Genomic DNA, 21723 nt, shown 5'->3' with positions numbered 1-21723 from the left:
AAGAAAACCATGACAAAGTTAGAAGTAGAACAATCAGTTTTATATCCTCTTGTATAGCTCTGCTCATTGCCCACATTCAGTCCTTCCTCATAACCTTGCATTTGGCTTTTCTTGTTCTCTTTTCTTATGCCATATACTGTACCTACATATGCATTTGTGTGCATATGTACATACTATTGACTTGATTCTGTATATCAGAACATGCCCTTTTTTTCTTTCTGAAATTATGAAATCTCTTTTAATTCTTTACTGAAAATACTTTAGTTTACTAGAATGTTTTGGACCTAAACATAGTATAGTTGCAGGATACAAAATCAATATTAAAAGACCAGTAGTCTTCCTTTATATTAATAGTCTACTTTCTGAGAAAGAAGTTAGGAAAAATATTCCATTCAAATGTTCAAGTCCCAACCCCATTTAAGTATTTAGGGATATATCTAACCAAAGAAGTGAAAGATATCTACAGGGAAATATTTATAATAAAAAAGAAAGGCATAGACGATTCTAGGTAATGGAGAAATATTCCATGCTCTTGGATTGGCAGAATTAATATTATAAAAATATTTAAAGTACCCAAACTAATTTATAGAATAATGCAATATCTGTCAACTCCCATGTCACAGGCTTAGAAAAAACCAATACAATAGTTTATATAGAACCAGAAAGACCACAAATAGCCAAAGCAATCCCAAGATGTAAGAACCATGCTGGGAATATTACAGTACACTTCAGATTATCTCATACAGCGCTAATGACCAAACAATCAGTGGAATAGAACAGAAGCCAGAAGTAAAATGGCCAAATCACAGCCACTTAATTTTTGACAAAGGAGGCAAAAACATACATTGGGTAGAAAGATAGGTTATTCAACAAATGGTGCCGGTAAAATTGTAATTCTACCTACAGAAGAATAAAATTAGATATGTTATCTTTTTTCCTGTACAAAAATCACTTCAGAATAGATCAAGATTTAAAACTTGAAACACTAAAAGCTTTCAAAGAAAACAGGTGATGTTCTTTAAGATATTGGAGTAAGCAAGAACTTTTTTTTTAAAGATTTATTTTATTTAATTTGTGTGTATGAGTACACTGTAGCTGTACAGATGGCCGTGAGCCATCATGTGTGTGGCTGCTGGGAAGTGAACTCAGGACCTCTGCCACCCCACTCGCTCCGGCGTAATTCACTGTAGCTGTCTTCAGACGCACCAGAAGAGGGCGTCAGATCTCATTACGGGTGATGGTGAGCCACCATGTGGTTGCTGGAATCCGAACTCAGGACCTTGGGAAGGGCAGTCAGTGCTCTTACCCGCTGAGCCACCTCGCCAGCCCCAAAGCAAGAACTTTTAAAACAACACCAACAGTACAGGAACTAACCTCAAGAATTAACAGATGAGACTACATGAAAACTAAAGTTTTTCGTACAGCCAAGAAACCATTAGCAGGGCAAACAGGCAGCTCACAGAATGGGGGACGAGGTTTACCCACTACCCTGCGGACAAGGAGCTAATATGCAGAGTTTAACAAATAACTATAGAAATAAAAGGAAACGAAACAACCAATCAACAAATGGGCAAATAGATTGAATAGTTTTCAAAAAATGAAACACAATGGCCAATAACTATTTAAAAGGTATTCCATATCCCTAGCCATCAGGGAAATTGAAGTTAAATCTCCTTTGAGATACCCCTCATGCTAATTAGAATGACTATCATCAATAACTCTTGACAACAGTGTTAGAGAGGATGGAGAGAAAGGAATCTTTATTCACTGTTGCTGGGGTGCAGATTAATACAGTTAGGGTTTTACTGCTATGAACAGACACCATGACCAAGACAACTCTTATAACAACAACATTTAATTGGGGCTGGCTTACAGGTTCAGAGGTTCAGTCCATTATCATCAAGGTGGGAGCATGGCAGCATCCAGGCAAGCATGCTACAGAGGAGCTGAGAGTTCTACATCTTTATCTGAAGACTGTTAGGAGGGGTTTCACTTCTAGGAAACTAGGATGAGGGTCTTAAAGTCCACACCCACATTGACACACCTACTCCAGCAAGGCCTTACTTACTCAAAAAGGCCACACCCACTCCATCAAGGCCACACCTCCTAATAGTGCCATTCCCTGGGCTAAGAATATACAAACCACCATTGTGGAAATTAATTTAGAGATTTCTCCAGAAATTACAAATAAAACTACTAAATGGCATATCTGTTTCACTCTGGGGCATATACCTATATACCTAAGGAACTTCACTTTGTACCCTACTATAGAGATATGTGCACTCCCCTGTCTATTGTTGCTTTTTTCACTACAGCAGAGACTAGAATCATCCTAATTATTTTATCAGTAGATGAATTGAGAATGAAAATTTGGTATATTTTTTCAATCACATTGAATATCCTTCAACTCTAAAGAAAAATGAAGTTAATAAAATTGGAGGAAAATGAACAGACTTAGGATGTATAATATTAAGTGAGATCACAATCTCTCATGCTCCCATCCCCCCTTGTTGCTTTCTTTCTGTTTTTTTTTCCAAGACAGGGTTTCTCTGTATCCCTGTCTGTCTTGGACTTGACTCTGTAGACCAGGCTGGCCTTAAACTCAAAAGCTCCACCTCCCTCTGCCTCCTAAGTATTGGGATTAAAGGCATGTGGGTAGTGTGGGTAACCTTAGCCAAAATGCTCAACAGTGGGGAGATGGAACCTGAAGATCCTACCTCTAGTAGTTAGACAGGGCCCCAAGTGGAGGCATGGGGACATCAATCTACCTTCAGGAATTTTGACCCAGAATTGTTCCTGTCTAAAAGAGATGTAAAGACAAAAATGGAGCAGAGATTGAAGGAATGGCCGCCCAACTTTGGATCCATCCCATGGGTGGGCATCAAATCCTGACACTATTGCTGATGATGCTATGTTGTGCTTACAGACAGGAGTCTAGCATGGCTATCTTCTGAGAGGCTCTACCCAACAGCTGACTGAGACAGATGCCAATACTTACAGCAAACCATTGGACAGAGGTTGGGGACCCCTATGGAAGAGTTAGGGGAAGGATTGAAGGATTTGAAGGGGAAGGCCAACAGTGTCAACGAACCTGGACCCCTGGGAGCTCCCAGAGACTTAGCCACTAACCAAAGAGCATACACTGGCTAGTCTGAGGGCCCCCCACCCCCCACATATGTAGCAGAGGTCTGTCTTATCTGGCCTTAGTGAGCTTGCTCTGGCCCAAAGATTTATTTTAAGTACACTGTAGCTGACTTCAGATGCACCAGAAGAGGGTGTCAGATCTCATTACCGGTGGTTGTGAGCCACCCTGTGGTTGCTGGGATTTGAACTGATGACCTTTGGAAGAGCAGTCTGTCCTCCCACCCGCCAAGCCATCTTGCCAGCCCCCTCTTAAAAGTTCTTAAAAGATAGCTTTTCCAAAGCAAGTTGCCAGACTTTTTCTGAAGATTATTTCAGTTGACTTTGAAGCTGCAAAATTACAGTATCTTTTAGATACCTTTTGTGGTGTGTGTGTGTGTGTGTGTGTGTGTGTGTGTGTGTGTGTGTTCTAAGTCGCTCTAGAATAAAATGTGGAGTGTCGAACGGGCTGCAAACTTTTCTCTGAAAATCCAAATAGCAATTTCTATATGGCTTTACAGGCAATAACTCTTTCTTATGGCTGTATACTACTCTGTAGCTGTGTTGCAGAAGCAGTCGTAGTAGGATAATGAATGAATATGGCTGTGTTTTATTTAATACAACCATATTTATAAAAGCAGACACTTGGATGCACTGAAGAAACAGTTTAGGTAGTAAAATGCTTGCTGATGTCCAAGCTTGACCTGAGTTTGACAGTCCTGGCTAGAAAAGCTGGAAGAGCTGGCATGTATTTATAATCTTAGCACTGGGGAGTGAATGCAAGCTGGGCTCAGTGACAAGCAAATCTAGCTCAATGAACAAGTCTCAGGCCAGTGAGAAACCTTGTCTTAAAAGTAAAAAAACATCCTGAGGAATGACATCAAGGTTGATGTCTGGCCTCCATATGGGCACACACATGCATATATGCACTTGTATATACAATAAAAACAAACAATAAATGGCAACTTGCACAAATTTGACCTTTGGATCATAGTTTGCTGACATTGACCTAGCTTTGCAGATTTATTGTAAAGAAAGAGGAATTAGGGCTGGTGAGATGGCTCAGTGGGTAAGAACACTGACTGCTCTTCCAAAGGTCCTGAGTTCAAATCCCAGCAACCACATGGTAGCTTACAATCATCCATAATGAGATCTGACACCCTCTTCTGGTGTGTCTGAAGACAGCTACAGTGTACTTACATATAATAATAAATAAATCTTAAAAAAAAAAAGAAAGAGGAATTAGCTAGGTTGTCCTTTTTTACCAAAGATTCTGATTCTTTTGGCTTAGGGTAGGTTTGGACCACCATTTTTAAAAATGCACTACTTTGAGATGTGCTATACTTCTAAGAAATTGTGACACAGGAATGAAAATGTTTCTTGCTATGTGATGATGATGGAGATGATGTAGGATAATAAGTGAACGACATGGAACACACAAGTAATGGTAAATCTGTAAGAAAGTCCTGTGGCTTATACCTTAGCTTTTCTCTTTACTGTCAAAAATAATGTGATGGGACTTAGTCTTTCATTTGTATTCTCAAAGGAAACCTGGGTTATCTCATAATACTAAAACCATTGAAATGCAGTTCTATTTTTTTTTCTTTGGCTTTTTGACAGGACTTTGGTGTGTACCTCAGTTTTCCCTTGAATTTAATATGTAGGCCAGACTAACTTCAAACTCAAAGAAATCCTAGTGCCTCAGCCTCCCAAGTACTTGGGTCTGGTTCATTCTTTAGTTCTATTTACTGGGTATCCAGTCTATGGAAAGCACTCTCAAAGAGCCTGGAATTGTATTAAAAGAAGAAGCAAGTTAAACTTGATTATTTGCATGTATTCTGGTCTTTGCACTCAGAGGTGGTCCTCAGTGACAACTTCTTCAGGGTAGGAAGTCTTAGTTTTATATTTCCTTAGTTACATTACACCCGATAAAAATTTAATGGGCATATGAGATCAATAATGGTCCACAAAGTCACTCCTAAGAGTACTTCCCAATAACCTTATTATATAATCCACATTCACAGGATAAAAAATTTCAGTTTTCATGTTTAAAAAAAATGGTTGAAAGTTTTCATAATATCCAATTTAACTCAATCAAAATATCATTTTAACATGTAATCAGAATTTTAAAATATGCACATTTCCTCATGCTGTTATAAAATGTGTTCATGTTTTACAATTTGAGCATATTTCAGGCAGGACCAACCACATTTAAAGTGCTCATAGTCATATAAAGACCATCATACTTGAGCAAGCACCATCTGTAGTTAAGGTGCTACCTTAACTAACATGTAAGGAGGTTGGAGTCTGCTGCACTTCCAGCATAACACCTGCTTTGCTCTCAGCTGTTCTTCCTTAGAAACTGCATGGATTTTAATAATACTTTGAGAAATAGAATGAATACTCAGGAATGAGTTAGGCATTTTTATTTCCATACTGAAGTATTATGGTAAAATTTTAGAAGATGAAATTATATAACCAAAGAAATTAAGAGGGAATCTATAGGTAAGCTGGTAAATCTTTAAGGAAATGATTGAATACATGGGAAACCTGGCATGAGAGTGCCAATACAGTGCAGGGGTTATGGCTCTTTAATAAATGGTGCTGGGAGAGCTGTTTAGCCACATAGGAAGTGATGAACTAGGACTTCTTGGTACATTCCCTGTTCAAAATTAACTTATGAATCATAGGCCCAGGTGTTGTTGGAATCATAGAACTTCAAGAAGAAACTACAAGAGTAGATAGATACTGATATTAAGTTGGGAAGTGCTTTATTAAATATGTCAGAAGCCCAAAACAAAAGAGAAAACAGGTATATTGGGGCTAATCAAAATTGGAAACGGTGTTTGGAAGGATACCATCAAAAAAGTGAGATGATAACACAGAACAAGAACATTTCTTGATAAGGACTTTTTTTGAAGTCTGTTGTTACCTGCACTCTTACAACTCTGTAATACAAATATGTAACTCAGATGAGAAGTGAGCAAAAGATCTGGCTAGACTTTTTCAGAGATCTGTAAATAAACAGCACAGTGAAGAGATGCTCAGCATCGTTACTCATCAAGGAAATGCACCACTGAAGCCCAGTGAGCTCTCCCATCATAACTGTTAGCATGGCTGCAAGCATAGACAGTAGAAAGTGTTGATAAGAGTAGAGACAAATTGATCCTTTCATACACTGCTGATATTAATGTAAAACGATGCAGCCATCGTATAAAACAATTGAAGAATGCCTCAGAACTTTACTATATAGCTACCATGTGACCCATAATCCCACTTCCAGAAATATACCTGATAGTAAAAACAGATATTCATTTAATGAGTAACATGTGAATGATCACAGCAACTTTATTTATAATAGCCAGAAGTAGAAATAACTCAAATACCCATTTGCTAATGAAAATGTACTATATCTATATAATGAGTATTTAGCAATTAAAAATAATGACATATTTTTAGAAAGTATCTGGTAGATGTCAATTCCAGGTGTTATCCTCATATGTTGTCAATATGGGTATTCAGTCCTAATTCTAAACCAGAACTTCCTGAAGAGTTTTTTTGTTTTTTTTTTTAAATGAAATCCAAGTCAGCAACACAGATTAAGACAAGGCCAAAGATGACCTTGAGCTTCTGACCCACCTGCCTCCACTTCCCCTGTAGTGGACTTACATGTTTGTACAATTATACCTGGCTCAAACAAATTTTAAAATCAAATATTCTAACCCAATACAACCCAAAGATAGACTAATTTGATGCTTAAATGCTGACAAATAATGGTAAAGTATTTGGGTCTTGTGATTGCAATGTGTGTCTGTAAGAGCAGAAAGTTTTATGTACAGTAAAACACTTGTAGTAACAACTGCGTCTGAACTGACGTTTTCAGGTGTTGTCATCTCCTGGGCACAATGGCGTCCGCAGTGCAGAGTGTCTATGCTGTATGTTCAGAAGCAGGGTTGCAGTGCAGTCCTCACACTTAGAAATAGTTGGATTGTTTTTCTGTACTGAGCCATTGAGTCAGTTATAGAAACTTTAGTTCTTTCAGAACAGTTTCTTTGTAACAATTTATTTAGTTGAAATATAAAAAAAAGATTGATAATGTGGAACATTTCCTATACATACAACATATGTAGGACATGTGTGTTGCTGTGTAGAGATTTCCTTTTGAGATTTGTTGAATAATTGAAGGAAGTTGAAATACCTAACACCTGATTTTTAAAGTGCCCTTTGTATTGTGTGAAATGACAGATGGTTTATGAATTAAGTCTGTCCTTTCTGAACCAGGTATCAGTGTTAGTGATGATCACACTGGGTTCTGCTTGTTCCTTTAGGATTCTACCTGATAATCAAAAATCATTCAGGATCTTACTGCTCAGAGTTTTAAAGTCAGTTTAGTGCTTATGGAATATTTATGCTGTCGACATTTTAATATTGTTCTGTCTGGTGTATAATTTACTGGAACATTCATTCTTATAGAATGGACTGATGACTGTAATGCATAACCATCAAGTGAATACAAATCACAGATGCAATAAAATTATAATTTATAGTTTTCTACATTATTTGTGCTGTTGAGCAATTTTGTTGTCCTTAACACAACTTTTTTTCTGTAATTGCTGTTTTTAGGCTCCTGGGTTTGGATTTGGAATTGCAATATCTGGTGGAAGAGATAATCCTCATTTTCAGAGTGGGGAAACCTCCATAGTGATTTCTGATGTGCTAAAAGGAGGGCCAGCTGAAGGACAGCTACAGTAAGTGTGTGATCTGTCTGTACTGTATTGTGTCTCCTGTTTCTCCCCACACTCATTGTTTTTGTCCTTAGTCATGGACCTGTTTTGTTAGTGATTCCAGATTCCTTACACCCCATACTGTACTTACTTAGTATTTCCCCTCAAGTGAATATACACTTAATGCTTAAGAAATCTTTATCAGTGATGCAAGCAGCAGCCAGGTAGAGGCTGAAGGAGAATTTGTAACTCGTTTAGGTGGAACTAGCTTTTGAGGGCCTCTCACAGGGAAGTCTATACTAAGGAGATTAGTGCAGTACAGATGGTAAGAAGAGCATGAAGGGAAAATTGAGACTATAATAAGAAGGATCCAAAGATATTTAAAAGGAGAAAGACAATGTTTAAAGACAGTATCTCTGTTAGTTGGGTGACTAGCTTCACCTAGTGTTCAAATCTAGCTAGCTACCAGTGATTTTTTTTTGTTTGTTGTAGTGCCTGTTCTGTTCAGGTGGTTGGGGAAACACGGTCCTTTTCAAAAGGGAAGGGAACTGCTGTCATGGTGTTACTTGCCTGCTAAATGCTCTTGTGAAGGAGCTGACAGTGAAAGCTGATGCTGCTCTATCATTGTTCTAAAGACAAGCAGACTGATTAACCTGTCAGTCAACAAAGACTTTAGAGAGGTCCTACGTGCTTTTCTTTAACATGTTTTTTCTGGTGTTCTTTCCTCTCTCAGAGAAAATGACCGAGTTGCAATGGTTAATGGAGTTTCAATGGATAATGTTGAACATGCTTTTGCTGTTCAGCAGCTAAGGAAAAGTGGAAAAAACGCAAAAATTGTGAGTATATTTTATGTTCAGTTTAGCAGAAGTATCAACTACTCTTGATACTTGTTTGGTATTGATTCTCCTCTCCCCCATCTTTGAGTCTCCCTTCCTTTGTTTTCAGAAAGGGTCTCTCTGGGTAGTCTTGGCTGTCCTGGAACACTCTGTAGACCAGGATCCTTTGGCCTCTGCCTCCCAGGTGCTGCTGGGATTAACGGTGTGGGACACCGCACCATCTTCTTCACCTTTAAGTGAATGAAGTCAGTTCCAAAGTCAGTTGTTGATGAGTGTGAGTGCTTCTTACTCTTCTGTCCTATGTTCTATGTCCTAAGTTCAGATTGACGTTTTCATTTATAAAAGGAGAGGGGGTGGAGTCTCATGGCTTAATGCTGCTGTCTCCTTTATGTACTTACATTAGCCTGGATCTTGACAAGTTGTGCGAAAGTGCCTGTGGCCCTCCTTTCTCATCTGAGCTTTGTTTACAGGGAACACTTTACCTTCCTTCTCTGACCCCACACTATTAACCTTTGTTAACTCTTGTTAACCACTTTGTTAACTCTGATGTCTTAAGGAGAAAGAAGCTAAGATTGCCTGAAAAAGGGTTGTTTAGGGTGTATTTCAAGTTATTGTCTTAAAGGCAGAGTCTGAGATTGCTGGAAGCACTAGCGTGCCCAGTTTATGCATACAGAGAGTATGACTTCTGTATAAGGTGCTGCAGATTGCAATAGAGGTGAGACAGATGGGGAGGGAAGAAAGCATCTGTCTTTTCTCTGTTCTCAGCAGCACAGAGTTTGTCTTTCTTACTTGCTGGCTTCTCTTGCTACATGTCGTCCAATTTCAAACAGTGTGTGTTTGTTTTCACCAAAAAGATCCACTCTGGCTAGTCTGGATAGTAGGAAGCAACAATGTTTAGTGTTGATTCAGCCTTAGAATGTATTTATCCATGAAAGAAATACAATTTGGAAGGAAATAGCAAGACAAGATTATTAGGCATTTATCAAGTGGAGCAGATTTGAAGTAATTTAGGAGAGATTAAAGATTAAAGCTACACATCACACAAGATGGTAACCGACAAGGAAACCTCTTGGAAGTGGGTGTCATTGAGGACACACCCTAATGCTGAGGTTTTATTCACATACAGAGCTGGTCCACTTGAACTCTGAGAGCACAAGAAAAAAGTATTAAGTAAATGAGACATATTGAAGGGATTTTAGAAGCGGGTTGGTCTAAAAGGACACTGACTAAAGCAGACCAAGGAACCAAGACCTTCTTGAGTGATGAAAAAAACCTGTGTTAGGCAGTTTCATTGAGAGAGAACAAGATGCAGACGAAAGGCTTGCTAAACAGCAGCAAGAGTGCTGCTAGTAGTACTAATGAGTTTATAGATGGCCTAATCAATGAGAAGTATCTTTTATTGTGTCAAAACACATGGCAGGTGAGGGGAAGAAACCAGTAGAAAGTCATTTACATGTGACTGCAAGCGAAGCCCTGAGAAAACAGAAGCAGATGGAGAAATCAGAAGTGAGCCAAAAGTTTGAGTGGCTAAAGGTGTCAGAAGAAGACAAGTGTTCCCCAAGAAGTTCTTGTAGGCCCCCAGGAGACCCAGTGTACCAGTGTGAGGGAGCCAGGCGGCTTCCAGGATTACAGAACTGCACATTCAGAAGATGCATATAGATCTGGAACTTAGAAACAAAGAAATGAGTGGACAGGGAACATTGAAAATGAATGCAAGAATGAGAAGTTATAAATTGGACCAACACAGAGACACAAGACAGTTTGTGTTGGGGAAGTATGCTCAGCTCATGAGCTCATACCAAGTAAGTTGTGCATTAGTTTGTGATAAATAAATGTATCACTAAGCAATATGTTGGGACAATTACAGATCTTGATAATGATGCACTATCAAATTTTGATTAAGGAATGAGATCAGGCTTGTGAGTTTATTGTAGTTTTGGTTACCAAGTGTTCATAAGATATGTGGTATGTTTAGAGTATAGTTTTAATCCTTCATTCCACACAAGTATATTCCCTATAAGCTTGTGATTCTTAACAACTGGAAAATTGTTATAAATTCTGGAAGGATTTAGTAAATTTACTGTTTAGCCAGATCTGTTTATTAAGAGTGAAAAACAGCCATTTTGGAAATGTATTGGTGTGCTTACTATGTTATCTCTGTATTTACTGAAGTTAATGTTAGTCAAGGGAAATGTATGCTTCTTTTAGGAATGGAGAGTGCATGAATATCATTCAGTTTCTTATCTCTTTATTTGTAGACCATCCGAAGGAAGAAGAAAGTTCAGATCCCTGTAAGTCATCCAGATCCTGAACCGGGGTCTGATAATGAAGATGATAGTTATGACGAGGAAGTACATGATCCAAGAAGTGGCCGTGGTGCTTTAGTTAACAGAAGGAGCGAGAAGAGCTGGGCAAGGGATAGAAGCGCAAGCAGGGAGCGGAGCCTGTCCCCTCGCTCAGACAGGCGATCAGTGGCCTCCAGTCAACCCGCCAAACCCACCAAGGTCACATTGGTGAAGTCTCGGAAGAATGAAGGTATCACTAATTCTCATTGTTCTCATGTGAGACTTTTAAAGTTAGTTTAATATTTACAACGACTGTATTACCAGTTTTTTTCCATTTCTCTTTCTAGTCATGTTGTCTTGCTAGGAGTCAAATCCTGGTAAGATAGACATTGGATGTTTTGGAACATTTTCTCAAATCATTTTGTTGGCACAAACTTCTAGTTGAATTTTGGTGTTATTGGAACAGAAACAGCCAAATTCTGATTGTGCTAGCAAGAAATGTTGCACCAGTACTCAGTTGAAATGCTGTGTTTCTCTTTACTGTCAGATCAATAGTAGTATGACCATGGAAATAAATCTGAGGGCTTACTTGGAGGGGAGAGATGGCTCATTTGTAAATGGAAGATTGATGTTCTTAAACTGAATTCTCTACTCTCTCACTTCACCAAACTGTTAGTTTTTTAAATGACTCTTTGATCTCTCTGGCTTGTGGTTATGAAGGGCTCGTGACTTTGGTTTTAAAAATGGTGGAGAAAGTGTTTTGAAGGTGACCTTTGGTGTAACCTGCTCACGGTCCTGTTACTGACATGCCTTGCCCACTTCTACGGGCAGCCTGCTCTTGGTGGTGCTCCTTCCCTCACACTTGGGCTTCACTTCTAATGCCTGCCTCCCAGCCCAGAGTCATTCACAGGCAATCCAAGCCTGGGTGACACTGCTTTGCAGCTGCGCTAACTGTTAGAACAATGTCTTCTTTGGATTGTTGTAATTCTCATCTTTCTGAGGTCCACACTTCTTTTCATTTCCATACTTCTACCTTTAACGCTCTATCTAGTTTCTGTCCAAGAACTTTGTTTTCTGTCTTGTGTAGCAGTCTCATGTATCCCCGAGACCTCATTGCACGGCTCAGTTCACTACCTCCTTCTAGTCTACATCAGGACACTCTGCCCAGCTTAGACATACTCAGCTGTCCAGAGGGATTCCTTAGAATCAGCCACACCATGTTCAAGGGAATCACAGTCTATTCTTGGTTTTATCTTTTGTGTTTCAAAAGAATATTTTTTTGACTATATTCCTGTCAATCCATTTTCTCAGTCAGGTAAGTATAGCTGATATAGTACTTTTCCTTGACATCTCTTGCTTGTATAGTGAACATGTCCTACTCCCAGCAGACTACCTTATTGTCTCACTTCTGTTTTTGTCTACTGCTCTTCTTCTTTTCCAGGATGCTGCTGTCTGTCTCTTCAGTGGACTTTGTCAGTTTTGTGTCTGATCTCAGGGTCTATCCCTTCCACTGAACTCTGTAGACTGTTTTCTTTTCTTTTTTTTTGAAGATTTATTTTTATTTTATGTATATGAGTACACTGTAGCTGTACAGATGGCCTTGAACTATCATGTGTGTGGCTGCTGGGAATTGAACTCAGGACCTTCTGCTGGCCCCGCTCGCTTGTAGACTGTTTTCTAAAGGTTCCGTCTTAATTGCTTTTCTTTGTGTTTGTATCAGTGTCAGTTATCCTAGATTTAGGACTTCATCACACCTGCCATATTCTTTCCTTCACCCTTTGGTGTATTTGTTTTGAACACCCCCAGCCTCCTGCACATAACACACTCTTCATTCAGGTTTAGTTTTAGCGTTTCTTAGGTGAAGTTTTAGCTTTGGTATTTCTTTCTTATAAAGGCCTTCTCTGACCCTGATAGATAGTGCATATTTGGTCCCATGTTTGCACTAGTAAACTACTGTGCATTAGTACTTCCTTGCACTAGTAAATTACTATGGTTACATCTTTTGCTCTGCTATCTTAAGTTGCCAAGGTGCAGAGACTATCTAATCTGTTTCTTTAATTTGTAGTGGTTGGATATAGTTACTATGTACCCAAAGAAATGCCTAGAATAAAGGAATAAGCTGATATACAAGGAATATTTTGGCATCATCTGTATATTGATATTTATAGCCTTTTGTTTTGAGACTGGGTCTCACTGTGTAGCTCTGGCTTTCCTGGAACACTATGTAGACCAGGTTGGCCTTGAACCCACAGAGATTCAACTGTCTGCCTCTGCCTCTCAGGTACTAGATTAAAGTTGTGCATACAGCCCTTTGTAACACACACAGACTCATAGACACACACACTCACACACACTCTGCTTTGGTTTGTTGAGACAGGGTTTCTTTGTGTAGTCTTGACTGTCTTAGAACTAGTTGTGTAGACCCGGGCTGGCCCTGAATTTACAGAGATCCTCCACCTGCCTCTGCCTCCCGAGTGCTGGGCTTAAAAGATGCACCACTATCACCCAGCTCAGTTGTAACCTTTTCATTGTGAATAAGGATATGTCCTTAGTCCTGTGTTTTTCTGTGATGAAATTGCTGTTTTCAAAGCCTTTAACATTGCCTGTCTGAATCTCCTGATGTCATTACTGTCCTACTCTGATGCTAGTTCTGCTTCTGTGTGGATATTCTTTGCATATTTACCTTACGTTAATCTGTAACTGAGATGAACATTTAGACTCTTGCACTACAGGCTTCATACTTTATCCTACATTAAAACCTGTTTGTTCATCTTGGCTTTTAAGTTTGGGTTTTTCTTGAATTTTATTTCTTTTAAAACAGTGAAAGTCCTCCCTCCCTTTTCTTTTCACAGATACATTTCTTTTTCTGTTGACACAGGACTGATAGTTACAGCTTTTGTTTTGTCTGTCTTTACTGAGATAGTCTTCACTGTATGGTCTATACAGTCCTTTTCTGTTTCCGCCAGTGAATGTGAGCCTCATGTGTGTGCTCTACCACACCTGACTTGCAGTTTTGTCTTTTACTTTTTTGTCATTTCTTTAATCCCTTACTTGCCCACAGATGACCATCTCATGGGTGTGTTGTAGGTTGCATAAATGAGAGCACTGCATATTCATTCTTACATCTGTTAGTAGTAGGATATACTAAAGCTTTTAAGTTTCTTCAGTAGAGGTTTGTACACACCTAGGAGTGAGGGGAAAGAAAACTAATAATTGATTCATAGCAGTCATCAAAAGCCTTGTTGGTCTTCAGAGTTTCTTTTGCCTCAAGCAGTTCACTCGAAAGATTGTATTCTTTATACATTACAAGAAGTTAGTGTGTCATCACATAATCAGAAAAAAAAATGGTTACCTCTTTTAGGCCTTATCCTTTTCAGTAAGATGGGGACAATAAGATAGTGTCATTTCTTTGAACCATGCTTTATTTTGCTTTTTCTTGACTGTATACTTTTCAGTGATTTAAAGATAATAGCTTTTGGTGCAGGGTGGTTCATAAGGACAATAATTATAAATCTTACAATTTAAACTGTACTTAATTGTCTTAGGACTTTGAACTAAAGATATTTATCTGTATTCTTCTAGAATATGGTCTTCGATTGGCCAGCCATATATTTGTAAAAGAAATTTCACAAGATAGTTTGGCAGCAAGAGATGGTAACATTCAAGAAGGAGATGTTGTCTTGAAGGTATTGTTATATTTTATATTATAATCAACTGAAATAGGAAACAAAGTTTAGAGTTATCATGTAATATCTGCTTGTATGTGGAGCAGTTTTGCTATAGAGAATAATCAGCATTTGTCCTGCCCCTATGAGGTACGGGGTTAACCTGAGAGAATTAATTATTGCAAATAATAATTTTTTTTCGTTTTTTTCGAGGCAGGATTTCTCTGTGTAGCCCTGGCTGTCCTGGAACTCATTCTGTAGACCAGGCTGACCTTGAACTCAGAAATCCACCTGCCTCTGCCTCCCAAGTGCTGGGATTAAAGGCATGCGCCACCACCTCCCGGCCACCAGGATAATTTTGATAATTGTTCTAAACACTATTGAAATACTTTCTAGTTTGCTTATAGGAATGCTTTTGATGATTTAGGAAAGTGTAAAGGTAGTATTAGGTCTTCAAGTGATCTGAGGAATTTGTCCTTACCTGTAACAGATCAGACTTAAGTTTTAGTTTGTATTTTGTTGTTTACTTTTCAACCTATAGCTTCTTTTCTGTTACAGATAAATGGTACTGTGACAGAAAATATGTCACTGACAGATGCAAAAACATTGATAGAAAGGTCTAAAGGCAAGTTGAAAATGGTAGTGCAAAGAGATGAGCGGGCTACCTTACTGAATGTCCCTGATCTTTCAGATAGTATCCATTCTGCTAATGCCTCTGAAAGAGATGGTGAGTATAGTTCTGTTTGGAGGGTCCCACTGATTTCTTTCTTAAAGTATATGAGGATTGGATATGTTTGAGTGGAATAATATTTTTTTCTACAGGAGAGATACCTTCAAAAATCTGAATTTTGCATGTACATTTGTGTGTATGTTTAAGTCTGTTGTCACTACACACAATTACTTTGTAGATCATTCACTGTTGCAGTTTTGGTGATCACTGGAGATGATATTGATGTTTAAATCATCTTATGTGAAATATACTCTTAGCTCAATTATAATATTACTAGAATTTTTTAGTATAGTCATTTCATGGGAAGTTTTTCTTTTTATTTAACAGACATTTCAGAAATTCAGTCACTAGCATCAGACCATTCAGGTCGCTCGCATGACAGGCCTCCCCGCCGTAGCCAGTCACGATCTCCTGATCAACGGTCAGAACCCTCTGATCATTCCACACAGTCTCCACAGCAGCCCAGCAATGGCAGGTAAAGACAAAATACATTTAGAGTTACTTATAAATAAAATTAGGAGATACATTTTTCTCTTATTTAAGATTGTGTCTATTTTTCATCCTCAGTTTAAAACTTGTGTAAATAGAAGACAGTCATTTTTTTCCTTTTAAAACAAGATGCCAGGTAGTACATTTAATAGGTAGGCAATCCAAGGAAGTATTTGTTAGTGCTCAACTCTGCCTGGTAGCACAGAAGCAGCTATTAACACTATAAAAATATGTAGACATGGCTGTGTTCTACCTTATGGCCACTGGAGAAGATAGTTTTTCCTCAGAAAATTAAGACTAGAATCACAATATGACCCTCTTTTTGAGTGTCTATCTGGAAGAGAGAAAATGACCATCCTTAAGAGATATCTACAACTCTACACTCGGATAGACTCTTATTCACAGTAACCACAGTGAAGAGCTAGCCTGTCTTTCATGGATAAAACCACAGAGACATACATATGTAATAGAATAATTATTCAGTGGAAGGAGGAACTCCGTCACTTTCAGTAACATAGACATACCCAAAATTATTCAGGGTACAGAGAAACACATGAGTGAGCTTGCCTCTGGAAGCAGAGACGCTTGAAACTCACAGAAAGAGAGGAAAAAAGGCTGGGCAAGGAAAAGTAGTAGGGAGATGCTATCAGAGAGTGCAAAGGATGCCTAATGGACAGTGACTGTAGTCACCGTAAAGTAAAACCTTAAGTATTCTCACCATATACCAAATTTATATTTGAGGAGATTTAACTGTGGTCATTTCCAGTGATGTACATACATCCAAGCAGACATATCAAACACCTTAAATACATATAATTTTACTGTGACTGTATCACGTTAAAGAGAAAAAATCAATCTCATAGCTGAAGAGACAGATTAGAGCTAGAAAGTGTTGACTTGAGATTTATCTGCATACAGATGTTACTCAAAACTTCAGAAGTCACAGAAGTTGCTAAGAGGAATCAAATGAAGAAGGGCTGTGAACTAGACTACAGAGTAGGAAAGTGAGCAGGCAAGAGAGAAGACTGAGAGCTTTGGAAATGCTTATTAAACACAGTAGTACCTAGGCTGGTGTGTTGTACAGTTGGTAGAGTGCTTGTCTGGCATGCATAAGTTCCTGGGTTTGATGCCCCCACTAAAACTACATATTAGAGACTTGTAATCCTAGCACTGTAGAGGCAGAGACAGGAAAATTTGAAGTTTAGGGTCATCCTAAATTATATAATGAGTGTCTTACTGTTACAATTTCTGTGATAAAACACCATGGTCACGATTTATTTGGTTTACACTTCTACATCACAGTTCATCATCAGAATAAACTCAAGCACAGTAGGAACCTGGAGGCAGAGGCCCTTAGAGGAGTGCTGCTTACCGGCTTGCTTCTCATGGCTTGCTCAGCCTACTTTCTTATAGAATCCAGGATAACTAGCCCAGGGATCAGACCACCCACAATGGGGCTAGGTCCTCCCTCATCATCACTAATTAAGAAAATGCCCTACAGACTTGTTTATAGCCTGATCTTACCGAGGCATTTTCTCAGGCGAAGTTGCCTCCTCTCAGATGACTCTTAGCTTGTGTCAAGTTGACACAAACTAGTCGTCACACTGAGTTTGAGATCAGCTTAGGACACATAAGACCCTGTATCAAGAAGGAAAACAAAGTACTGTTAAAGCTGCGCATTTATAAAGGTATTTGTCTTTACTTGAGTAGCAACAGAGGATATTTGGTTGCTGTCATTACATCTTGTTTAGCTTTTAGGTATATGAACTCCATCCATCCTTGGTACACTCCAAGCTTTGGGTCTGTTATGTGAATCTCAGTCTTTATTTTGCTTGAAATGGTCTTTAAAGGATTATTATGGTATATCAAATGCAAAATTGGTTTATTATTTTGGATTGTTTTTACCTGATGTAAGCTATCTATTCTATAAAGTCCCTTTTACCTTGAATGGCATTCTGCCACAGCATTCTCATGGAAATAGTGCTAACATCTCTGGTGGGTGCATTGAGGGGGCAGTCATAACTTAGCACATCATTTAACCCAGAAACTGCTAAAAAGGAATAGTAGTATCAGAATTTCAAAAATGTACCTACTTTGTAAATAATTCTGAGTCTTTGTTTTCTTGTTGTTTGGTTTGTTACTTTTATCAGCATATAGCACCCAGGCACTAGACCTTGCTCCATTACTACTTTCACCTTCTACCTCCCTACTTATCCTCTTTCCTTTAAGGTTTTTTTTTTCTCACACTAAAATCCACATAACTGAAAACATGAAATACTTGTCTATGAGTCTGTTTTATGTCATTTAACATGATTTCCACTTCTGTCCATTTTCCTGTAGATGTCATGATTTTATTCTTTATGAGTGAATTGAACTTTATAGTGTGTGCGGGGGGGGGGGGCAGGCAGACAGACAGACAGACAGTCAGACATGGGGAGAAGGGGGAGGGAGGCACACAACAGATATAGACAGTCTTTGACTTTATCCTCTCATCTGTTGATGGGCACCTAGCCTGATTCCTTAACTTGGCTGTTGTGAATAATGTTGTGATGCAGCCATCTGGTTTATTTGGCTTTATATCTGAAAGGATTCAGCTGGGTTGTACAGAAGTTCAGTTTTAAACTTCTTGAGGTCTTGAGGAATCTGTGCTCATTTTCATAGTGATTGATAGGTTTTTTTGTTTTGTTTGTGTAGAATTGGTGTGGTTTTTTTTTTTATTTGAACTTTTTTGGGTAACTATTACACATTCCTTTGAGTGTGAACTTTGTAAATTTGTAGATATTGCAGTGTCAAAGGTTGAACACCCTTTCCCCTGAATCATGGCTACTTGTTTCTTTTTCTTTTTTTCCTACCGTCATTGCTGTTATGGGGGAAGGTCTTACTATGTAGGACATGCTGGCCTGGCTTCAGTCTCCTAAGTGCTGGGTTTAAAGGTGTACCCTACTCCTCTGCCCTTCTCTTGTTATTTTCTTGACAGTAGGTAGCTATTAATATTAATGGTAAGATGGAATCTCATTATACTGTTAATTTGATAGAAAGTTCCTTTTGCTATTTTGCTTTTCATTTAGTCTTTCTAACAACTTGGCATATGTAACCTCATTTTGAAAATTCAACTAATTATTATTAATATTATCTTCAAATAATATGACTTTTTTTCCCTTTTAGAAGCTTTAAGTATTTTTATATGTAATACCAGTTCTGTGATGTCCACAGTCAAATATAAACAGGAACAGTAATGACAATGTCTAAAGTAAAAGCTCTTATTTACATTTTGTATTACACTCATTTATTTTATGAACCAGACAGCTCACCAGAGACCAAAGACATTGACTTAGAGTTACATAAAAATTATATTTAAATAGAGTATATCCTCTTTAATTGAAAGTAGTTGTTTCTAAAGTAGTTGAAAGTGCTGCTTTCAAAAAAATTGAGTTTGAAGCCGGGCAGTGGTGGCGCACGCCTTTAATCCCAGCACTTGGGAGGCAGAGGCAGGCGGATTTCTGAGTTTGAGGCCAGCCTGGTCTACAGAGTGAGTTCCAGGACAGCCAGGGCTACACAGAGAAACCCTGTCTCGAAAAACCAAAAGAAAAAAGAAAAAAAAAAAAAGAAAAGCGTTTGTAACTGTTTTAAATATTCTTGTTACTACTGAAAGAAATGCCTTTACCAAACCTGGAGTTCAGGAGCATCATTTGCCGACACAGCTTATGACCCAGCCACATGTGGTGGGGATATTGTGTGTATGAGCAAATCATTGCCAACTTAAACTCAGATCTTGTGCCAAGAGGTTATATTTGGGATCCAGGCCTTAAAACTGTTATAGTCCATACACAGCATTAGAATTCTCTGAGAATCTTGAATTTTATATTTTGTTGTGGAGGTAGTAGCAGTTTCAAGTCCTGATATGGCTCAGTGGGTAAAGCTCTTGCTGTGTAAGTGGGGATCTGAGTTCAAATTCCAGGAGCCCATGTAAAGTTGTGTCCTAGTTCTCCTATATAACAAGGTGAGAGAGATAGATAGAGACTAGAGAGTCCCCAGATGCTCACCGACGAGCATGACACATGTACACGTGACAAAACAACAAAAAGACCCATCTCAAACCAGCTGCAAGGAGGGGACTGACCCCAGTCCTTCCCAATAGTTCATCAACTGGGGATAAAGTATTCAGATATGTGAGTTTATGGGAGCATTCTCTTTCAGACCACCACAGAGCATAAATAAGAATTTTTTAATGTGTTATTTGTTGTACAATGTGGTGTCCTATAATGACATTTTTGTTGAAATACATAGGTTGACCACATTCATACTTCCATTATCCTTCCCTGTCATAGCCTTCCTCCTTGTCCCTTTTCCTTCTCCAGATGGTCTCCTTGCTATTTTGATGTGTATATTACCACTCTAGGTTCCACATGGAAAAAGGTAGCATAGTGGTTTTTTCTTTATGAGATTGGCTTAACGTGATGATCTTCGGTTTATGCAGCTTCCTGCAGATGAATCCTTTCATCCGATGAAATGATCAGGGTAGTCTGGTGGAAGGCATAGTGATAAGCTTTTCTCCTTACTCAGAACCAAGATAGACAAAATATGAAATGTGAAAATAGTCAGTTTCAGGGGCAGAGAGATGGCTCAGTGGTTAGAACACTGGCTGCTCTTCCAGAGGACCTGGGTTTAATTTCTAGCACCCACATGGCAGCTCACAAGTCTATTACTCCAGTTCCAGGTAATCTGATACCCTCCTATAGACATATATTAGACAAAACACTAATGCACATAAAATAAACGTTTCTGTAAAAGAAAAAGTCAGTTTCTGTTTATATATAAAAGGTAACTATGAAAAAACTTATTTACAGATGAAGAAATGTAGAATGTTCCTGTTGCCCTTGAGAGAAATTAAGATCACTGTGATCCGGTACTCCTAAAACCCACAGATCATCTCAAACTATTTGCTCTAGATGTTGTCAGAGCACAGGATAATTGTACCACTGTCAAAAGCCTAATGACATCTGTGGGGAAAGGGCTCCCTAAAGTTTTTCTTTAACTATTTCTTACTAAAATTTTAATAAGAGGCCTGGTGTTTAGGTCTCTGATACCAGCTACTTGGGAGACTGGGCAAGAGAATATCCCAAATTCAGGGTCTGGATACATCACTACAGAGCAAGTTCAAGGCAAGCCTGGATAACTTAGTGATGTCTGCAGTATGGATGGACTGTGGGTGCTTACTTGAGTTTTAGAAATAATGAGAGAAAGCCTGTCAGCATAGCTATCTATGATCACGAGAGTGAACGTGGTTTATGGGAATAGTTTAATGTAAAGAAGCTAAACACAGAAGGAGCAGAGCTACAAAGCATTGACTGCTAGGAGTGATGCTAAGTCTAAATACAAGAAGTGCAGACAACTGGTTCTTCATGTCCTAAGATGGAAGGCCTGCCAGTACAGCCTTATGCTCTCGGGCCTCAGATGGAGCCTTATTGGAAGGGTGTGCTCACTGGATGTTCAGAGAAGTTACATTGTGCTGCCAGATAAACTTGCAGGGCATTTGCTGTCTATAGTGTCTGGGAAGGACATTTGTGGGAGGTATCTCATTTGGAAGCCTTGTACTGCACAGCCATTTGACAGTAGCCCTCATATGGATGCAAACATCTACCTACAGGGTCTCTAAGCCATTTTACTCACAGGTTTTCACTTAATATTACTCACTGATGATTCTATTGCTACTTTGTTTACATAGTAGATAAACTACAGAGCCTCTATTTCTAGTAAGTTCATTAATGTGAAGTATAAAAATTTCTTTAGACTCCATTCCATTTTTAACAATCATTTTTTATAGAGCTTTTAGCCAACCCAGTGTTCCTCATTCAATTGGGCTATGCTATGTAC

General features: G+C 38.7%; 1 protein-coding gene across 16 annotated transcripts in view; it reads left to right on the top strand.

Moving 5' to 3' along the window:
* Window positions 1–21723, top strand: part of Tjp1 (tight junction protein 1) — a 358112-nt gene that overhangs the window by 302183 nt on the left and 34206 nt on the right. For all 16 annotated transcript variants that reach the window (XM_031386893.1, XM_031386891.1, XM_031386890.1 and 13 more), the window contains 6 exons: window positions 7744–7868; window positions 8578–8680; window positions 10939–11215; window positions 14548–14651; window positions 15189–15357; window positions 15688–15835. In XM_031386893.1, coding sequence (XP_031242753.1) covers window positions 7744–7868; window positions 8578–8680; window positions 10939–11215; window positions 14548–14651; window positions 15189–15357; window positions 15688–15835 — 926 coding nt within the window. The remainder of the gene's footprint in view (window positions 1–7743; window positions 7869–8577; window positions 8681–10938; window positions 11216–14547; window positions 14652–15188; window positions 15358–15687; window positions 15836–21723) is intronic.

Source organism: Mastomys coucha, unplaced genomic scaffold (assembly GCF_008632895.1).
Source record: "Mastomys coucha isolate ucsf_1 unplaced genomic scaffold, UCSF_Mcou_1 pScaffold21, whole genome shotgun sequence".
Classification (NCBI taxonomy): domain Eukaryota; kingdom Metazoa; phylum Chordata; class Mammalia; order Rodentia; family Muridae; genus Mastomys; species Mastomys coucha.
This window is presented reverse-complemented; position numbering and strand designations above follow the sequence as displayed.